General features: G+C 50.6%; 4 protein-coding genes across 4 annotated transcripts; 2 read left to right on the forward strand and 2 right to left on the reverse strand.

Annotated features, from left to right (window-relative positions):
- Nucleotides 1–789: 789 nt before the first annotated feature.
- LOC100828002 (F-box protein At5g39450) lies at nt 790–4650 on the reverse strand. The gene is made up of 3 exons (XM_003573219.4): nt 4632–4650; nt 2670–4557; nt 790–1253 (listed from the first exon to the last, which is right to left on the reverse strand). The coding sequence occupies exons 1-3, from the start codon at nt 4648–4650 to the stop codon at nt 1250–1252; spliced, it is 1911 nt and encodes a 636-aa protein (XP_003573267.2). The 3' UTR covers nt 790–1249.
- A 3583-nt stretch (nt 4651–8233) lies between these two features.
- On the forward strand, nt 8234–9889 carry LOC100839522 (uncharacterized acetyltransferase At3g50280). Its single transcript, XM_003571247.4, has one exon. The coding sequence runs from the start codon at nt 8363–8365 to the stop codon at nt 9758–9760; it is 1398 nt and encodes a 465-aa protein (XP_003571295.2). The 5' UTR covers nt 8234–8362; the 3' UTR covers nt 9761–9889.
- Nucleotides 9890–9969: 80 nt separating this feature from the next.
- On the reverse strand, nt 9970–11551 carry LOC100828305. The gene has a single exon (XM_003573220.4). It carries the CDS (start codon nt 11394–11396, stop codon nt 10383–10385), a length of 1014 nt encoding a protein of 337 aa, XP_003573268.1. The 5' UTR covers nt 11397–11551; the 3' UTR covers nt 9970–10382.
- Nucleotides 11552–12616: 1065 nt separating this feature from the next.
- LOC100839827 (probable polygalacturonase) lies at nt 12617–16288 on the forward strand. The gene is made up of 5 exons (XM_003571248.4): nt 12617–13167; nt 14399–14519; nt 14674–14848; nt 14990–15060; nt 15379–16288. The coding sequence occupies exons 1-5, from the start codon at nt 12724–12726 to the stop codon at nt 16023–16025; spliced, it is 1458 nt and encodes a 485-aa protein (XP_003571296.1). The 5' UTR covers nt 12617–12723; the 3' UTR covers nt 16026–16288.
- Nucleotides 16289–16716: the final 428 nt, after the last annotated feature.

Genomic DNA, 16716 nt, shown 5'->3' on the forward strand with positions numbered 1-16716 from the left:
AAACCTTATAGGTCACTACGTATTCAACACAAGTAAAGAACTTCGTACCAAACATTCATTTGGTAATGCTTACGGACGATCTCTTCTAGGAGGATATGTGCGGGACAGGAGATGTCGAAGAGAAGGTAAGATGGGAAGACAAAGGACCGCTGCCCTTGACAACGCGTTTGTACGTGTCAAACAGTATTGAAACAAGTAGATAACTTTGCACCAAACTCTTAGCTCGGTAATGCTTAGATGGCGATGTCTTTTGTGCCGCTTCGGTAGGAGGAAATGTGTGTAGAAGAGAAACCGAGGAGGAAGAAAATAAGGGGAAGGAACGCATGCAGCTGACCTTAACAATGGCGAAGTCGAACGAATCACTTGGTGTGGCCACAAGACGACGGCGTGGTCGAATGGAGTGGCTGATCCAAGCGGGCGGTGCCCCCACTTGACCACGGGACAACGCCGATGGCTTGCGGGACGACGACGATGTTAGATCTAAGAAACGGTGTGGCGGCGGATCTGAGAAGAAAGAGGCGGAGGGGAAAAGAGGGTTTGGGAGACTAACCATACGTGGCTATAAATACAATCGATGATGTCCTGGGAAAACATGAGGCGCAATTGCGGAGGCAAATAAATGTACTACATAAATGAGCCAATTTTGTGAGGAAATTTCTCTCTTTCATATCAGAAAGTCTGTATGTACGACGATTTCGTGTGATCTACTCGCCGATCCATAATAAATGAGCGACACTTCTTATGGATCTGAGGGAGTACTAAATTTCCTCAAGCCCAAGCCCAAGCCCAGATGGCAATGCTAGTAGTTTGTCTTTCATATAGCTTTGCTAGGCCATCTGTATACACGCTGAAAAAAAAAATTGCAGGCCATGCCAGCCAGCCTCACAAAGTCAGGTGACTTAAGTCAGAGAATACTGGCTGGTGTCAGATGGTAGCTAATTCCAGTTAAATGTTGTCAATTTTCAAAGCAGAAGCATGAAACTACAAAAAATAGTGGCAATACAGATATGCGTATAGAATATTGATTTGCTATCTTTCTTTCTTTTTGCAAGGAAAGTGCCATTCCCTTGCCTGAGGATACTATATTTACCACTGCCGCGTCGTTTCTCCCCTCGGCGGCAGTGAGACATCATATCAGAAGGCGCTGGAGACTACATAGCCTGCCAACGAAGAACATCACACAGCATGATCCAGCAACGGGCCGCTCGCTTTGCCTCTAAATGAGGTTGTCATCCCTTCGCCAAGCCTTTTACCTGAACATGGTGTGCTCATCCCGTTAGATGAAGACCTCAATCAAATTGTGAACTGGACAGATAAGATGTTGGATGATGCAAGATATGACAATTTTGATGTGAAAAGGAAAGACCAAATACTGGCAAGATCTCTATACGTGATATCATAATAGTCAATAGAAGATCAGCATGAGTGGAATCACATAAGTAATGTCATAAAACTTATCATCAGGGCTTACTCTCTATCAAGTCAAAAAAGGAAAATTTGCAGTGGCTGGTATAGTTTAAAACATGGTGAAAAGGAAAAATTGCAGCAGCGAGGTGCTATGTATTAGAGCTCTTTTACGGTACCCCGGAATTAATATTGGCCATCCATTCACCCCAATCTAATGGCTATTGTTATCGGGTACTCCACCGATGGTTCTCTGGAGTACTACCTCGAAAAGGCACGGAGTACCTTGTTACAAGGGGTAAAATAGTAATCAGAGACTTTCTTATTTCTCATTAGGGGCAATCTCTGAGTTTTTCCTCGCAATCAACATGAAAACATTCCCCGTGTGAAAAAATTATAACCCGATGAACCCTAATTCTAAACAGGTGAGACCATCATCCATAGATTCAATCGTAGGTCTAAAATAAATCAATGGTAGAGATGTATAATTGATCCAAGAATCCACTAGGAGGCTGCACAATTGATCAATCCATACGTGCTGTCGCTGCTGTGATCCAAGAATCCACGAGGAGTCTGCACAATTGATTGATCCATACATGTTGTCCTTGCTGTGAACAGCGCCATCAGAATCCCGGACAGCGCTGTGCAGCCTGTAGCGGGTGAGCGGCGCGTGCGATCAAGAATAAAAGTGAACCATCGACGGCGGGCAGATCTGGCGGCTAGACAGCGGCGTGACCGACGGGGGCTTGATCGTTCGTCGCCTCGTCGGTGGCCAGACGCGAGGGCAGGGCCGCTCGATCAGCACTGTTCAGTCAAAACAGCCCTTACAAAATGTCCAAATTACCCTCATGTTTGGACGGCCAGATTTATTTGGTACTCCAATCCATGCCAAAGAGTACCAGGGTACCGTAAAAAAGCTCATGTATTATTGGTAGCTGGCTTCAACAAGTCATGACAACTTGAAATTTAAATACAGTGAAAACATGTGGAACTTTGTCAGGATCAGAAGACTTATTCTTAACACCGTTCATCATGTTGAGAGCACAGGGTTTGCATAAACAAAGCAAAAACGCGTAAACCTCAGCAACCTAACAACTAAGAACTCACTTGCTATTAGTTTTAATTTGGTATGGTTTCGTATATGTTGGAATGTTTGATTTTGTTGGAATTTCCAAAGTGAACTAAATGACGTAAACAACAAGCCAGGCAACTGGAATCTGCAATCGACAATGGCAGTAGAAAAGTGTAGTGATATATGTATGTACCTGGGAGAAGATGAGCAGCCGGAACTGTTATGGGTCACAGAGAACACATTGGAGAGAGACTTTGTGAGGTATGCAAAGTTTGGTATCGGCGGCAACGCGGGCACACGCTCCCCTTTCCTCAGCAGCTCCTCCAAGTCGAGCCTTTGCAAAGTGAGTACAGACTTGTTGTCTCTCCAAACAAAGGCGAGCCGGCCATCCTGGAGAGCAAAGAGTGACCCGGGCTTTGAGCCAGGGTACCTGAACCCATACCCCGCTGCAATGCCCTCCCCGGCAAAGCTTCTCGCAATGTCCACACGGCGGGAATCCTCGTCGGACTGCCATGGAAATGCCTCTGTCGATGGCTCGCCCATCCGCGCGATAAACATGGCCGACCCATTGGGATGCACGACATAGTGTGTGCCCTCCAACACCTTGGTTGCGATCAGCATAAGCTTCCTCTCGCTGTCTTCCTCGTAGGAGAGGAGCAGGAAGAAGAGGGCCTTCCGTGGTTTGCGGTCATCCTCCGGCCGCCCCGGTGGCCACCCGAATGTGCCTCCCCACAGTCCGGCATACTCCCGGCCGGGCACCGGCGCCTGTGTCGCCAGCTTGTAGAGCGCGAACCGGTTGCCATGCATGCTTGGCCACGCTCGGTAGGTCGACAGCCGCAGCTGGGCGCCCCGGAGGCTCAGGCCAACGCTCTTGCCGGCGCGCAAGAACTCGTCCAATGCCAGATGCTTGCTGCCTCCGAACTCTACCGTTGAATTGGCCGACGCAGAGCGCGTCACCATCTGCAGCAGCCCTTTCCTGACGAACCCGGCCATCGCAGACAGGCTCCTCCGAAGGGGAACCTTATCACCTGCAGCATCGCCGTTCGTCGTCGGCGGCATCTTCTTGGCTGCTTCCAGCAGCAGAGCCTCGAGCTCTGCCCGGCTCACCATGCCGCCGCCGGACGACGACGAATCCTTGTGCAGACGCAGCATCGCCTCCCGGCGCGCGGCGAGCAAGGGGAGGTCCTCATCGGAGCGCGCGAAGAGCGGCGCCGCGGCGAGGTCCGGCGGGAGCTTGACGCGGCAGGAGGCGACGAGCGCATCGAGCAGGCCGCAGCGGTTACCGAAGGAGAGGCGGGAGAAGCTGGAGGAGGAAGAAGAGGGAGAAGGCGCGAGGGCCTCGAGGAGGAGGGCGTTGGTGTTGGGGTGGAGGGAGGAGAGGCGGCCGGGGAAGAGGGATCCGGCGCCGTGGAGGAAGAGGAGCGCGGGGCGGCCATGGGCGTCGGCGAGGAGCTCGAAGACGGGCGCCCAGCGGAGGCGCGGGGAGAGCTCCTGCGGGATGGCGCGGATGGCGACGAGGGAGAGGAACCCCGGGAGCGCCGCCACCAGGTTGCCCAGCTCCGGGTTCTGCTGCGCCCAGAGACCGCGGAGCGGGGCCGCGGAGTGGAGGAAGCGGCAGACGGTAAGAGAGGAGCCCCCGGCGGCGGCGCGCCATGAGAGGAGGTGCGACGGCGGGGAAGAAGAAGGGAGCAGGCGGCGGCACTGCGCCAGCCAGGGCTTGTCGGCAGCGGAGAGGGCCGCGTGGAGGCGGCGGTCGGCGGCGGAGAGCGCCAGGAGGTCCCGCGGGCGGAGGTGGGCGGAGATCAGGGCCAGCACGTCGTCCGGGAGCGCCAGGATCAGCTCGCCCCCGGCCATGGAGATCGGGGTTGGGTGGGCCGTCTGCTTCCTTTCGCCTTTTTCTTTTCTTTTCTCAACCTCAAAAAAGTTCCAAGCTTTATAATCCTGCGAGAAGAAGACTGTGAAGAGTGACAAGCTCAGCCTGGTCTTTTTCCTCGGACGATGAAGAAATATCTCTTTTTTTTTGCATTTCGCTCTCGTGCTATTCTCGCTGGCCACCTTGCTAAAATATCTCGAACCACTGTCTACACCATTTTATTACGCTTATCGGTCTATTTATCTGCAGTTTCCTCCACATTGCTCGACATTGATAAATCACCTTCTCTAGTCACCTTCATGCACCACAAGCTTCAGTGGATTTACCAATAATTTCTTAACCCGAGTCTCTTTCGGACCCAAAAGGTGGACACACAAACTACGTGATCAACAAGAATGATGTGATACGAGGCAACAAGCAAGGATCCGCGTCCGTTCATGGGTTCGGAGTGTCAAAACTCAGCTCTATGTTTCGTAGGATTTTTACAGAATTTCAATCCTAGGAGTTTTTTTCTACATGTAGCATGGTTTCAGAACGAACATGTTAGATTTCTAAGAACTGTATCCAAATTGGCATAATTCATAAGGATTCTAAACATCAGGTACGAGCTCATTTAAAATTATTAAAGAATAAATATGCATGACATTTCAATCATCTATTTTCATATTCATATGATTTCAAAATCCTATGAACCGAATAAGCCCTAGGATTACGACGTTGTCAAGGGTCAAGAATGTAAAAAAGAAAAGTGTTATAGAAGGGAAAAAAACGTCACCGTCAAAAAGAATGAATTAGTTTTGATTTGGTCACAAGGTCTAGAAGAAGAAGATGCTGCTTCTTGGTGGATGTCATGTCGACGTCAAGATCACCTATTGGCACATTTCGTCCAGTCGTCGTTTGTAGTTTATGTCCAGCGAATTTGAGACCCGGTCAAACAGTGAACTCATCATCCTCGACGACTTTGACCAGGGTGGGTCCTTTGGGCCTTAAAAGACTCTCCTCGCTTTGGGCCCATTATATTAGACAAGACCCCTTATACAAAACAAGAGAGAGGCCAAGCCCATGAGCAGAAGAACGCAACGGGCTGTGGGCCGGAAGCAGTATCACCGTGGCATCGAGAGCAGATTACTTTTTATTCGCTCAAACTAACAATGAAACCTGCCCTAAAAAAAAACTAACAATGAATGATCCCTAAAAAAAAATTACCACTTGAATGACAGGTCGTCCTCTACAATTATGGTTGTTTACATGGCCTAAATCAGCCAACTTTGTCTGACCACTCTGCTCTACGGTCGAATCTAAGCTAGTAACTTAATGGGCTTGTTTGGTCCTAATCATGGAAGATGATGATTGGTCTATGACATAGATACAGACTGGGACAGGGGCGCCAGACTCGTGCCTAATCCTTCTTGTTTCATCCAAGAAAAGTCTTAAGCCGTATACACTGCCAGCCGGTACGCATCGCAATCTCAGGATGACGCTCAAATTGTCAAACCAGTTTGTCCTAAGATGAGTTTTTTGTTTTGTTCAACGTATAGCTGTAATGGTCTGATGGCAAAGAATCTAACTGAATGTATAGCTGCATGGTCTGATGACAAAAGAGTACGCATCTCAGAAAAATGCGGGCAAGAACACAAGCAAAACCAAAGATTAATACGATAACACACTGTACGAAATTAACACTGGATAGAGATCGAAAAATAACAATCAAGAAATACGTAAATGTAACCCTGCAAAAGAAACATAAATGTACTGCATAATTACAGTACACAATAATACTTGTTGCAGCAAAACTCTGATGATCATCATCATTTCTGATTGTGAAGACGTCCTTTCAATGAAATTCAATCAAGAAACCAATTGCTTCATTGCTCATGATAGCTACGAGTAGCTAGTAACGGCATGAAATCGAGATCATCTTAATCTGTTTTGCAGCTGATTGCATGCTCCTCATTTCTTGGCGGCGGCATTGCTGGAGGAGGAAGAAGCTGAAGCAGAGGAGGTCCTCTGTTCGTCGACCTTGTGCACCACCTTGCTCCTGCCTCTGTGCGCCACCAACATCTTCCTCAGCGCGCGCATCATCGCCACCAGCCCCGGCGCCCTTCTCCGGGACGAGCCGCTCCTCCTCGCCGCCGCGACCTGCAGCACCGCCACCTCGCGCTCCTCCTTCGCTGCCCGCCGCCGGCGGGAAATGTCGAAGGACAGGTCGTCGTCGGCCAAGTCCTCCCTGCCGTCGTCGTTGAGGTCCTCCCACAGGCTGTCCATCATCTCCTCTTCTTCGTCCTCGGCTCCGGCGGGGGAGCAGAAATTGGCGCGCCATGGCGATGCGGGAGCGGCGCTGGAGTCCGCGGCAGAGAAGCTGCGGCGGATGGGCGACGACGAGAGCAGCCACGCCGGCGGCGGAGACGCGGACGCCCTGCTGTAATTCCGGCGGTGGCTGTAGGTGCTGCTGCTGCAGCAGGCGGCGGCGAGGAGCTGAGGCGGCGGCGTGGGGAAGCTGAAGTCGTCGTCTTGCTCCGCCATCGCCATTGCCTATTCTCTTCTCCCTTCTCTGCTCTGCTCTGTTCTGCTACTGCTGGATTGCGTCTTGGTGGGGAAGAAGATGCCAGTAGTGCTTCTGTTACCTAGCTACGTGTTGACTCTCATCAAATAAGGAGAGGAAGATACCTCAAAAAAAAAAGTAGCTGGAGTTTGGTCCAACCGCAAGTATTTTGATTGATGCTTGATTGGTGGTCAATCAAGGCATTCCCTATTGATGCTGTATCAGTAATTTGTTTCATGCGTACAAACTTTGAGCTAGAGTTGGCTCCAAGTTTTGCTTCAACGTTTGACCTCTTGAGCTGCACATATATTCAGTTTACTACTCACCCCTTGTTTCCAACACGGCATAAAAACTCAACTTAGGACAGTTCATTTGAGCATCATCCTGAGATTGCGATGCATACCGGCTGGCAGTGTACAGCTCAAGACTTTCTCTTGGACGAAAACAAGAAGAATTAGGCACGACGAGTATGATGTCAAAAAAATAAAACAAAAAAATTAGGCACGATTCCGGCCCCCGTGATGTCTGTCATAGACCACTGATATTCCATGATTAGGACCGAACCCATTGTTAAATTAGTACTAGAAGCTTAGGTTCGACCGTAAGATTAAGAAGCAGAGTGGACAGACGAAGTTGGTTAAGTTAGGCCATGTAAACGACGATAATTGCAGCGAGCAGGCTGTTCATTAATTAATTAGCACAAAACAGGGTTCAAACGGTCCTTGATACTTCTATGTCTGAGGTCAACTGCCGTCTGTGTAGCACTTGACGACGGATGAGAACATGCCACTGGCTAATTAATTGGCAAACAGATTGCCATGACATACATTACCTATCCGTCTAAAATGTTGCAGCGATCCAGTAATTCCGGTGGCTGGTTGCTTCTTGTCTCTAATTCTTTGTTTTGATTTGAGAAAACCCAGCCGAAATGCTGGGCTGGGCTGTATCCAAATTCATGTTAAGGTTTTGGCCCACAAGTCCATTACCATCACAAACAATTAGCTTCTCTGTCCGCTCAAAAAAAAAAAAAGCTTCTCTCGTCCTGTCTCGTGACTGTCCTCGACATACATACTTTATCTTTTGTCTTCTTTGAAAGAAAGAATGCACATGTATACTTATTTTCATTCCGTTTGTTGCAAGTATACATCGTTCGTCCTAGTAATGCATACTGCACGTTCCAGAGAAATCAGGACACTTGGACCATTGCTTGAGTATCATCACTGTCGGCTTGGTTAAACATCCCAATTCCCAAAATAAAACCATAACAGATACATGTCACCCTCCCCGTGGATCGCACTAGCAATGGCTATGTTTCCAGGAGACAATCACAGCAGAAATTGGACCCAGCAAGGCAGCAAGGACGATAAGAACCTGACACAATAGATAAGCGATTGATGGGATGGAAACAAAATTTAAGCAGCGGTGAGGCCTTTGCACAAAATTTAAGCAGCAGCCAACCACCAAAGAAAACATGGAGGATGTCCGGATCGTCTCCCGGCGCATGATCCGGCCGGAGCCGACGAGCACGCGGCGGCCGCCGGAGCTGGAGCCGGAGACGGTGATCCACCTGACGCCATGGGACCTCCAGATGGTGACCGTGGAGCACATCCAGAAGGGCATCCTCCTGCCCAAGCATCCACAGGGGCACAGCCATGCCGTCGAACGGCTCGCGTCGTCCTTCGCGCTCGCTCTGGGACGCTTCTACCCCTTTGCCGGCCGGCTCACCGTCGAGGAGCTCCAGCAGGACGGCGGCATCGCCATGTCGCTGCGCTGCAGCGGCGAGGGCGCGGAGTTCGTCCACGCCGTGGCGCCCGGCGTCACCGTCGCCGACATCACCTCGCCGGTGTACGTCCCGCCGGTGGTCTGGTCCTTCTTCCCGCTCGACGGGGTGCTCGGCTTGGACGCCGCCGTGGCCTCCCTACCGGTGCTGGCCGTGCAGGCCACCGAGCTCGACGACGGCGTCTTCCTCGCCATGTCGCTCAACCACGGCGTCGCCGACGGCACCACCTTCTGGCACTTCTTCAACACCTGGTCCGAGATCAGCCGCCGGAGCGGCAACCACGACGCCGCCGCCATCGGCTGCGAGATCGCCTCGCCGTTGCCGTTGCTCCAAAGGTGGTTCCCTGAAGGCTGCCCCATCCCCATCCCTCTGCCCTTCGACAAGCCGGAGGACATTGTCGGCGACCAGCGTGCCAAGTACCCGTCGGTGCAGGAATGCTTCTTCCGTTTCTCCGCGGAGAGCGTAAAGGAGCTCAAGGCGAAGGCGAACGCCGAGATGGCTGGCGCCCCAGCCACCATCTCCTCGCTACAAGCCCTCTTCGCGCACATGTGGCGCGCCGTGTGCCGAGCCCGACGCCTCGCGCGAGACCAGGACGTGACGTACATCATCCTAGTCGGATGTCGAGGCCGCTTGGAGAGCATGCCATCGGCCTACATGGGCAATGCCGTGTCGCTTATCATGGCGAGGTCGACTGCCGGCGAGATCCTGGACAAGGGGCTGGGCTGGGCAGGATGGCTCCTGAACCGGGCCGTGGCATCGTTCAACATGGCGAGCGCAACGGCTGAGACCGCGTCTTGGCCTCGGAACCCTGGCTTCGTGCGTCCTCTGGCGTCCGTGTTAGACGGTCAACCAAAGTTGTCCACGGGGAGCTCGCCACGGTTCGACATCTACGGAAACGACTTCGGATGGGGCAGCCCGGTGACCGTGCGGAGCGGCTCGGCGAACAAGGTGGACGGGAAGATGACGGTGTATGAGGGCGGCGAGGGTGCCGGTAGCATGGCGCTGGAGGTGTGCCTTGCTCCGGAGGCGCTCGCCAGGCTCGTCGCCGACCAAGAATTCATGGACGTGGTGAGCTCAACCAAGGAGTGATCAATGATCAATCGAGCTCCTTTTCTTAACCACCGTGCCTATGTTAAGTCTTAGATCTGCATCACTCATCCTCTATGAAATTTATGTATTTGCCAAGAACCACTGGAATGATGATATTTTGCAGTACTAGTGAAGTGTCCAGATGTTGGTTGCAGCCCACCATTCAACAGAAATCAAGCAATCACAAGAAAGCTTATCAAACAATCATCTGATCATGTAAAGCTTAAGGGATTCAATTTCACTCAAGATCACACAAAGGAGTACATACAACATTAATTAATTGCAGGATCTTCACCCTCGAGCAGTGAACAAGTAAAAAAACTATCATCCCCAACATGTTTCCATTCCGTGTAGAAGCTAATTAAGCAGCGAAGTACCATCCCCAACCCCTCCATTAATCTTACAAGGTACTGAGGTGTAATCACTGAGAACCTGCTGATCCTTCCATCTCATTTTGCTTTGCTTTGTGTAGACCAACGATCCAAGACCAGCAGCACTAGTGGATGAACAATCGTAGTAGCTAGTTTCTTTATGTGATGATAAAAAGACCGTCTAGACTAGCCGTGGTAGTATTACATTACAGACGTATTACAGGGAGAATCAAAGAAGAGAAGATTTCTGGTCAGACCTCGAAGTGCTCCATCTGCACGTCGGAGGCCTTGAGCGGGACGTAGTCGCCGAGGTAGACCTCGAGGTGGTCGGAGATGTTGCTCTTGTCGATGCTCTCATGGTGGTAGCTCTTGCAGACAAGGTACACCACCGTCTGCACCACCAGTGCGACCATGACGACGGCGCAGAGCAGGGCCAGCAACGCGAGGCCCAGGAGCAGCCTGGCGCCGGCGCCGATGCCGTGGCGCGCGCCCTGCACGACCCACGCCCTGAACGCTAGCTCGACGACGATGAAGACGAGGTTGAGCGTGAAGAAGATGGCGGAGGCGGTGCGGAGCTTCCCTTTGATGAGGTCCTTGCTCTTGCGCATGGCGTGGAATCCCTTGTAGTCCTCGAGCACGGAGACGACGCTGGCGAGGTGCCAGATGACGCCGAGGTAGACGAGCCCGGCGACGTATGCGGCGAGGATGGGGAAGAAGACGACCGCGGCGAGGCCGGAGCCGTTCTCGGTGGCGACGAGCAGCGCGAGGAAGACGGCGACGGCGGCGAGGTTGTATACGGCGAGCAGCGCGAAGGCGGCGAGGAAGGTGGCCGCGAGCCGGCGCCAGACCCTGGGCACGACGGAGAGCACCCTGGGGAACGTGAGAGCGTCGTACTTCGCGGAGTAGACGGAGGCGACGGAGAAGACGGCGGCGGCGGTGGAGAGGAGGGAGAGGAGGAGGAGAGCGAGGAGGTATGCGGACTTGAAGAGGACGAGCGCCGACCAGTCGGCGGCGAGGCGGCGGAGGATCCGGTCCTGCGAGGCGGTCCCCGGGGAGGAGGAGTCGAGCGCCGTGTCGTCGGAGTCGATGGTGGTGAAGAGCGCGTGGGAGATGGCGATGTGGGCGAGGAAGAGGGCCGAGAGCGGGAGCACGAAGGCGGCGGCGATGCGGCCGTAGAGCGGGCGGTGCGCGCGCAGGATGGCCACGGACTCACGCGCGATCCCCACGGCGCCCAGGAACTGCAGCTCCTCCGGCTCGCACTCCATGGGTTCCCGCGCCGCCGGTGAGGTGCTGGAGATCTGGGGTTGAGCTAGGGATTTGGACGGAGGGTGGGGAGCTCGTGATTTGGGGATTTTTTTTTGGTTCGGGGGATTGGGGAAGAAGGAAGAAAGCTAAAGCTCAGCTAAGCTCGGGTTTGTTTGATCGGGTCAAAGTCCGACCGGTCGCTTCCAGAAGCCGACCGACGAACCCGATGACGCGTCTTCCTTTGCTTCCGCGAAATGGCCGGCGTTGACCGTGGGCCAGGTTTCTGTTACACGGGCCGTCTCAGGGCATGGATGGGGGTATTCCATGCTCAGTGAATGTCATTCGGCCCTTACTGTATCAGCTATAAGCTATATAGGCCACCTTGGGCTCTGGAAGTTACTTTCTGTGTTTATTGACTGGGGGCTATCAGCCCAAACCAGAATAAATCAAAGCCTACTACTACTACTACTACTAGGCAATTACATGGGCCAAACGGAACTACTTTCTATGCCAATGTAACAACCTTGTCGTGCTTCTAAAAGAAAAACTTCTTGTACTACCTAAAACCGAAATGTAAGGTTAATGTTATACGAGTCATTTTATTGTCGGCTCAATGGTGAAGACTTGCTAAAGAGTCACAGTGTCAAAAAAATAAAATGACATATCAATTCGCTTGTGGATCGGAGTGGCATGTTTGTTTCACTTGAGTCCAAAAAAACTCAGCAAGGATTTCAAAGGTAGTAGTTCGGCCGTCCAAAAAAAATAAGAAAAATCCTATGACTTAAAAAAGTTCAAAAATATAAAAACTGGTAGGATTGAGATCAGGCGACGTACGATTTATACGTTACATCACCGGAGCCACTTCCAAACCACTACTCGGCCACCTAAAAATCCATATTTCATAAGACAAAAATCTTACCAGCAAAGCTAACTTTTAAATTAACAGGGGGAAGACGGTGACCTGCCCACTATGGCAGTGTGCCATTGTGCTTCTACACATCGATGAATGGACACGAACACGACGCACGTCCACGTCATCACTCATCTACTCATTAATCAGTTTAAAATTGAATTCGCAAGTTTAACTCACAGATTTCAAATTCAAAATTGAATTTGCAAATTTAACTCACAGATTTCAAATTGAAACCCAGAGACTATAGTACTACTACTCTAGAGCTCACGTGGGCGAGAAGAAGAAGAGGAGAGCCCCCCCCCCCCCCCCCCGCGCCCGCGCCGGAAGGAAACCTATAAAAAAATCGCGTCTTTTTCTTCCGCCTCGATCGGCATCTCCTCCCTCCGCCGCGCGCGTGACGCGAGGAGAGGATCCATTAATTCAGCCGGACAGCCATGGCGCACGCCGCCCCCGTGTGCGCGCGGCTGCCCCCATGGCGCGTCCTCCTCCTCCTCCTCGCCCTGCTCGCCTTCTCCTGCTTCGCCCTCACGCGCTTCCCCGCCGCCGGGGCCCCGCTCGCCGCCCTCATCGCCGCCTCTTCTCCGGCCGCCGGCGGAAGCGGCAGGGAGAGCTGCGCCGGGTTCTACCGCGGCGAGGGCGCGGGCGGGAGGCGAGCGGCGTCGGCGTCGGTGGAGGAGTTCGGGGCCGTGGGCGACGGGGTCACGTCCAACACGGCGGCGTTCCGGCGCGCCGTGGCGGCGCTCGAGCAGAGGGCCGCCGCGGCCGGCGGTGGGGCTATGCTGGAGGTGCCTCCTGGGAGGTGGCTAACCGGCAGCTTCAACCTCACCAGCCGCTTCACGCTCTTCCTGCACCACGGCGCCGTCATCCTCGGCTCCCAGGTACGTACATGATCCATCGTCGATCGTCCGCCAATTCCTTTTCCTCTTCTTGTTCTGTTCCATTTGATTAATTCCAATCTACTTTTCTGCTGATATGGGAAATTATTGTTGATTAGTTGGTGGGTGCGGACAATTTTATTTCACAACAAAAAAATTGCACAAAGCTAATTAAGCTTTCCTGTAGTGGAGAAATTGGAGTTTCCGGTATATGTTCTTGTTTGGTTGGTTGGACGCTGAGAAAATGTGCACATAGCTGAGCTTTCCTGTAGTGCTGAAAGTTGGAATTTTCTGTCCACGTTCTTGTTTGATTGGACGCTGGCTCCGACGTTTGTGCTGTCACTTGACAGTGGCAATTGAAAAAAAAGGAAAGTGGGAAGAGATGCTGTGGTGGGTTTGGAATCCTGCACACATGCTTGGATGGTTGTTGGTTTCTTCTTCCTTTTCTGACTTCTGCAGCTTGCCACATGTTATTGTTCGTTCTAACTAACTAAATCACACTGTGTCAGAGCCTTTGCTTTGTCCTTACTTTTGCTTGGACTGGCCTGACTTGATTCTACTACTATACTGTACTTTGCTTGTAGTGCTGTCTCCTCTGCTCATATGCAGCTAGTTCTAAAAGGTTACATAAACCTCTAATTGTTTGGAGGTTTCTGCAGAAGCTAGTAATACTAATACCCACTTCTGGTGCATGCAAATGCAGTGGTCAATTGGTCATACTAATAATTTGAAGGATTGCTACTATGTGTGGAGAGTTTATGGGAGATGAATTTGCTAAAAGGAATCCCTCATACATATATATTGTGGATACTGTCTACTAGTACTTTTATGTGAGGGGCGGCTTAGTACAAAGTTGCTGGGAAAGAAACCATAATTAAGAGCGTTAGCTAGGAGTTTGACATTGTTGCCACATGCACTTGCAATGCAATAATCCACCGCCTTATTATTCTAGGACAATCATGGAGCTAGTCTTCAAGTCCAACATGTTAACAGGGTGGATAATCTTCAAGGGGACCTATCACCAGATACGTTACCTATCTTCAAGGGTGCATCAATCCCCAGATTCGAGATTTAATAATATTCGTGTACTCGAATTTAAGTAGAAGAATCTCCAGTGTTGCATATGTTACTATGCAGTACTTGTACAGGATGATTTATGAACTGCAGAGTGTGTTTTTTACCGAAAAACTGCAGAGTGTTGACTGTGCTATTGGACTGTGACTGTGATGTGCAGGATCCAGAAGAATGGCCTCTCATAGCGCCATTGCCGTCCTACGGGCGCGGGAGGGAAAGATTAGGGCCACGGCACATTAGCCTAATCCATGGTGAAAACCTAGACGACGTTGTTATCACAGGTACACAAACTGTTTTTAACAGTCTCCACTTTCAAGTTTTGGTCAGTAAAATAAAAAAAATATTGCATGCAAATCAGAGAGCCAGTCGGTGGATCAATTTAAGCATAAATTCCAGTTTGACTGTACTTTTGAATTGCTTGGCTTTGCGTGTCAGGTAGCAATGGGACCATAGATGGCCAAGGCAGGATGTGGTGGGAGCTATGGTGGAACCGGACTTTGAACCACACCAGAGGTCATCTTATCGAGCTCGTGAACTCGACAAATGTCATGATCTCCAATGTCACTCTACGCAATTCCCCGTTTTGGACGGTGCATCCGGTCTACTGCAGGTATCAGTTTTATCATGCTGATACATTGGGTTTATACCACTTTTTTTTTTACCAAATTGGATTTATACCACTTCATTTCCTTGTAGAGAGCCATTTTGATTTATTTTTTCTTAGTTGAAAACGAATATTTGGTGATCACAGAAACGTGGTGATAAAGGATTTGACAATACTAGCTCCCCTGAATGCTCCCAACACCGATGGCATTGATCCAGGTTTGTGCTCTTCAATTGACAGCACTCTTCTCTCTCAGATATGCAATTAATTAACACTCCTGGAAAAAAAATCTAGTTCTAAACATGGCCCATCACTGATTTTCGTACTGCTTAAGATGATATAAACAGTAGTCCTACATGTTTTCCTTCCAAAGTACAAAATTACAATTTACAGTGGCTATCTCTGTTCTTCATACCTTACTACCCTCGTCCTAGATGATGAATGATGATGACCCTTTTATACTAATTAACCACAGGCTGGCTTAATTTTGCAAAGATCTCAAACTAGTTTCTCTTGATGAAACAATTACATGGCAGACTCAAGTTCAGACGTTTGCATCGAGGACTGCTACATCGAAAGCGGAGACGACCTGGTCGCCATCAAGAGCGGGTGGGACCAGTACGGGATATCTGTGAACAAGCCCAGCACCAACATCATCATCCAGCGTGTCTCCGGCACGACTCCGACGTGCTCAGGCGTCGGCATCGGCAGCGAGATGTCCGGCGGGGTATCCGGGGTGCTCATCCGGGACCTCCACGTGTGGAACTCGGCGTCGGCGGTCAGGATCAAGACCGACGTCGGGCGCGGCGGGTTCGTCACCAATGTCACCGTAGCCAACGTGACCATGGAGAGAGTCAAGGTGCCGATCAGGTTCAGCCGGGGCTCCGACGACCACTCTGATGACAAGTATGACAGAACGGCATTGCCGACGATCAGCGATGTTCGGATCGTCGACATTGTTGGAGTCGACGTGCAGCGGGCCCCAATTCTTGAGGCGGTGCATGGTGCAGTTTACGAGGGAATCTGCTTCAGGAATGTGAGCCTGAGGCTGAGAGAAGAGGTCAGGAGGAGGCATGCTGGGTGGCAGTGTGAGTCTGTGTATGGGGAGGCTCATGGGGTTTTCCCTGAGGCTTGTGAAGAGCTGAGGCACAATGGATCTTCTTCTTGGTGTGGCCTTTCATGAGAGCTATTGTACATAACTTGTAGGGTTTTTCTTATGAGCTGAGATCGAGACGTGGGGTGCATGTCTGTATTTGTGCTAGAGAAGGATAAGGGATAGAGTTTACAGTGAGACTAAACATTAGACATGTCTTATGGAGTGTATGTATTTTTGTGCCTAAAGAAAGATAATGGGGTAGAATTTACAGTCCAGTCTCAACATTTAGACATGTATTCTTCTGAGGGGTTTTCAGTCATGCAGAGTAAAAGGAAAACGCTTCGCCTTTATCTTTCCAACAATGGAAAACCTGGTAGTCTAACCATGCTGCTACATTCCCTTTTTATTTAAAGTTGTATTAGTTTTAACCGATGAAGGCAATATAGATTTTCCGGATCCAGAGAAACTTGAGGTCAATGTTATTTGACTTCTTCATATAGAATTTTCCTTTTTATTTCAAGTTTTATTATCTTTAGCGATAAAGGCAATCTGAATTTTCCAGATCGAAAAATCAGCTTCTTCATGTAGAATACTCACCGTATTTATTACTATATTGCTTCAGGAGTAGCTAAATTTATTTCCCTAGATGTCTTTAATCAGGTTTATATGAGTGATTTCTTATCGTCTTCCCAGGCAGTTCCACCCAAAGGAAACATTTCTCTACGGTTACAAGGTTTTCATTTCAACGCCATACACACGGTTTAACAGAGAACTACAC

Source organism: Brachypodium distachyon, chromosome 3 (assembly GCF_000005505.3).
Source record: "Brachypodium distachyon strain Bd21 chromosome 3, Brachypodium_distachyon_v3.0, whole genome shotgun sequence".
Taxonomy (NCBI): domain Eukaryota; kingdom Viridiplantae; phylum Streptophyta; class Magnoliopsida; order Poales; family Poaceae; genus Brachypodium; species Brachypodium distachyon.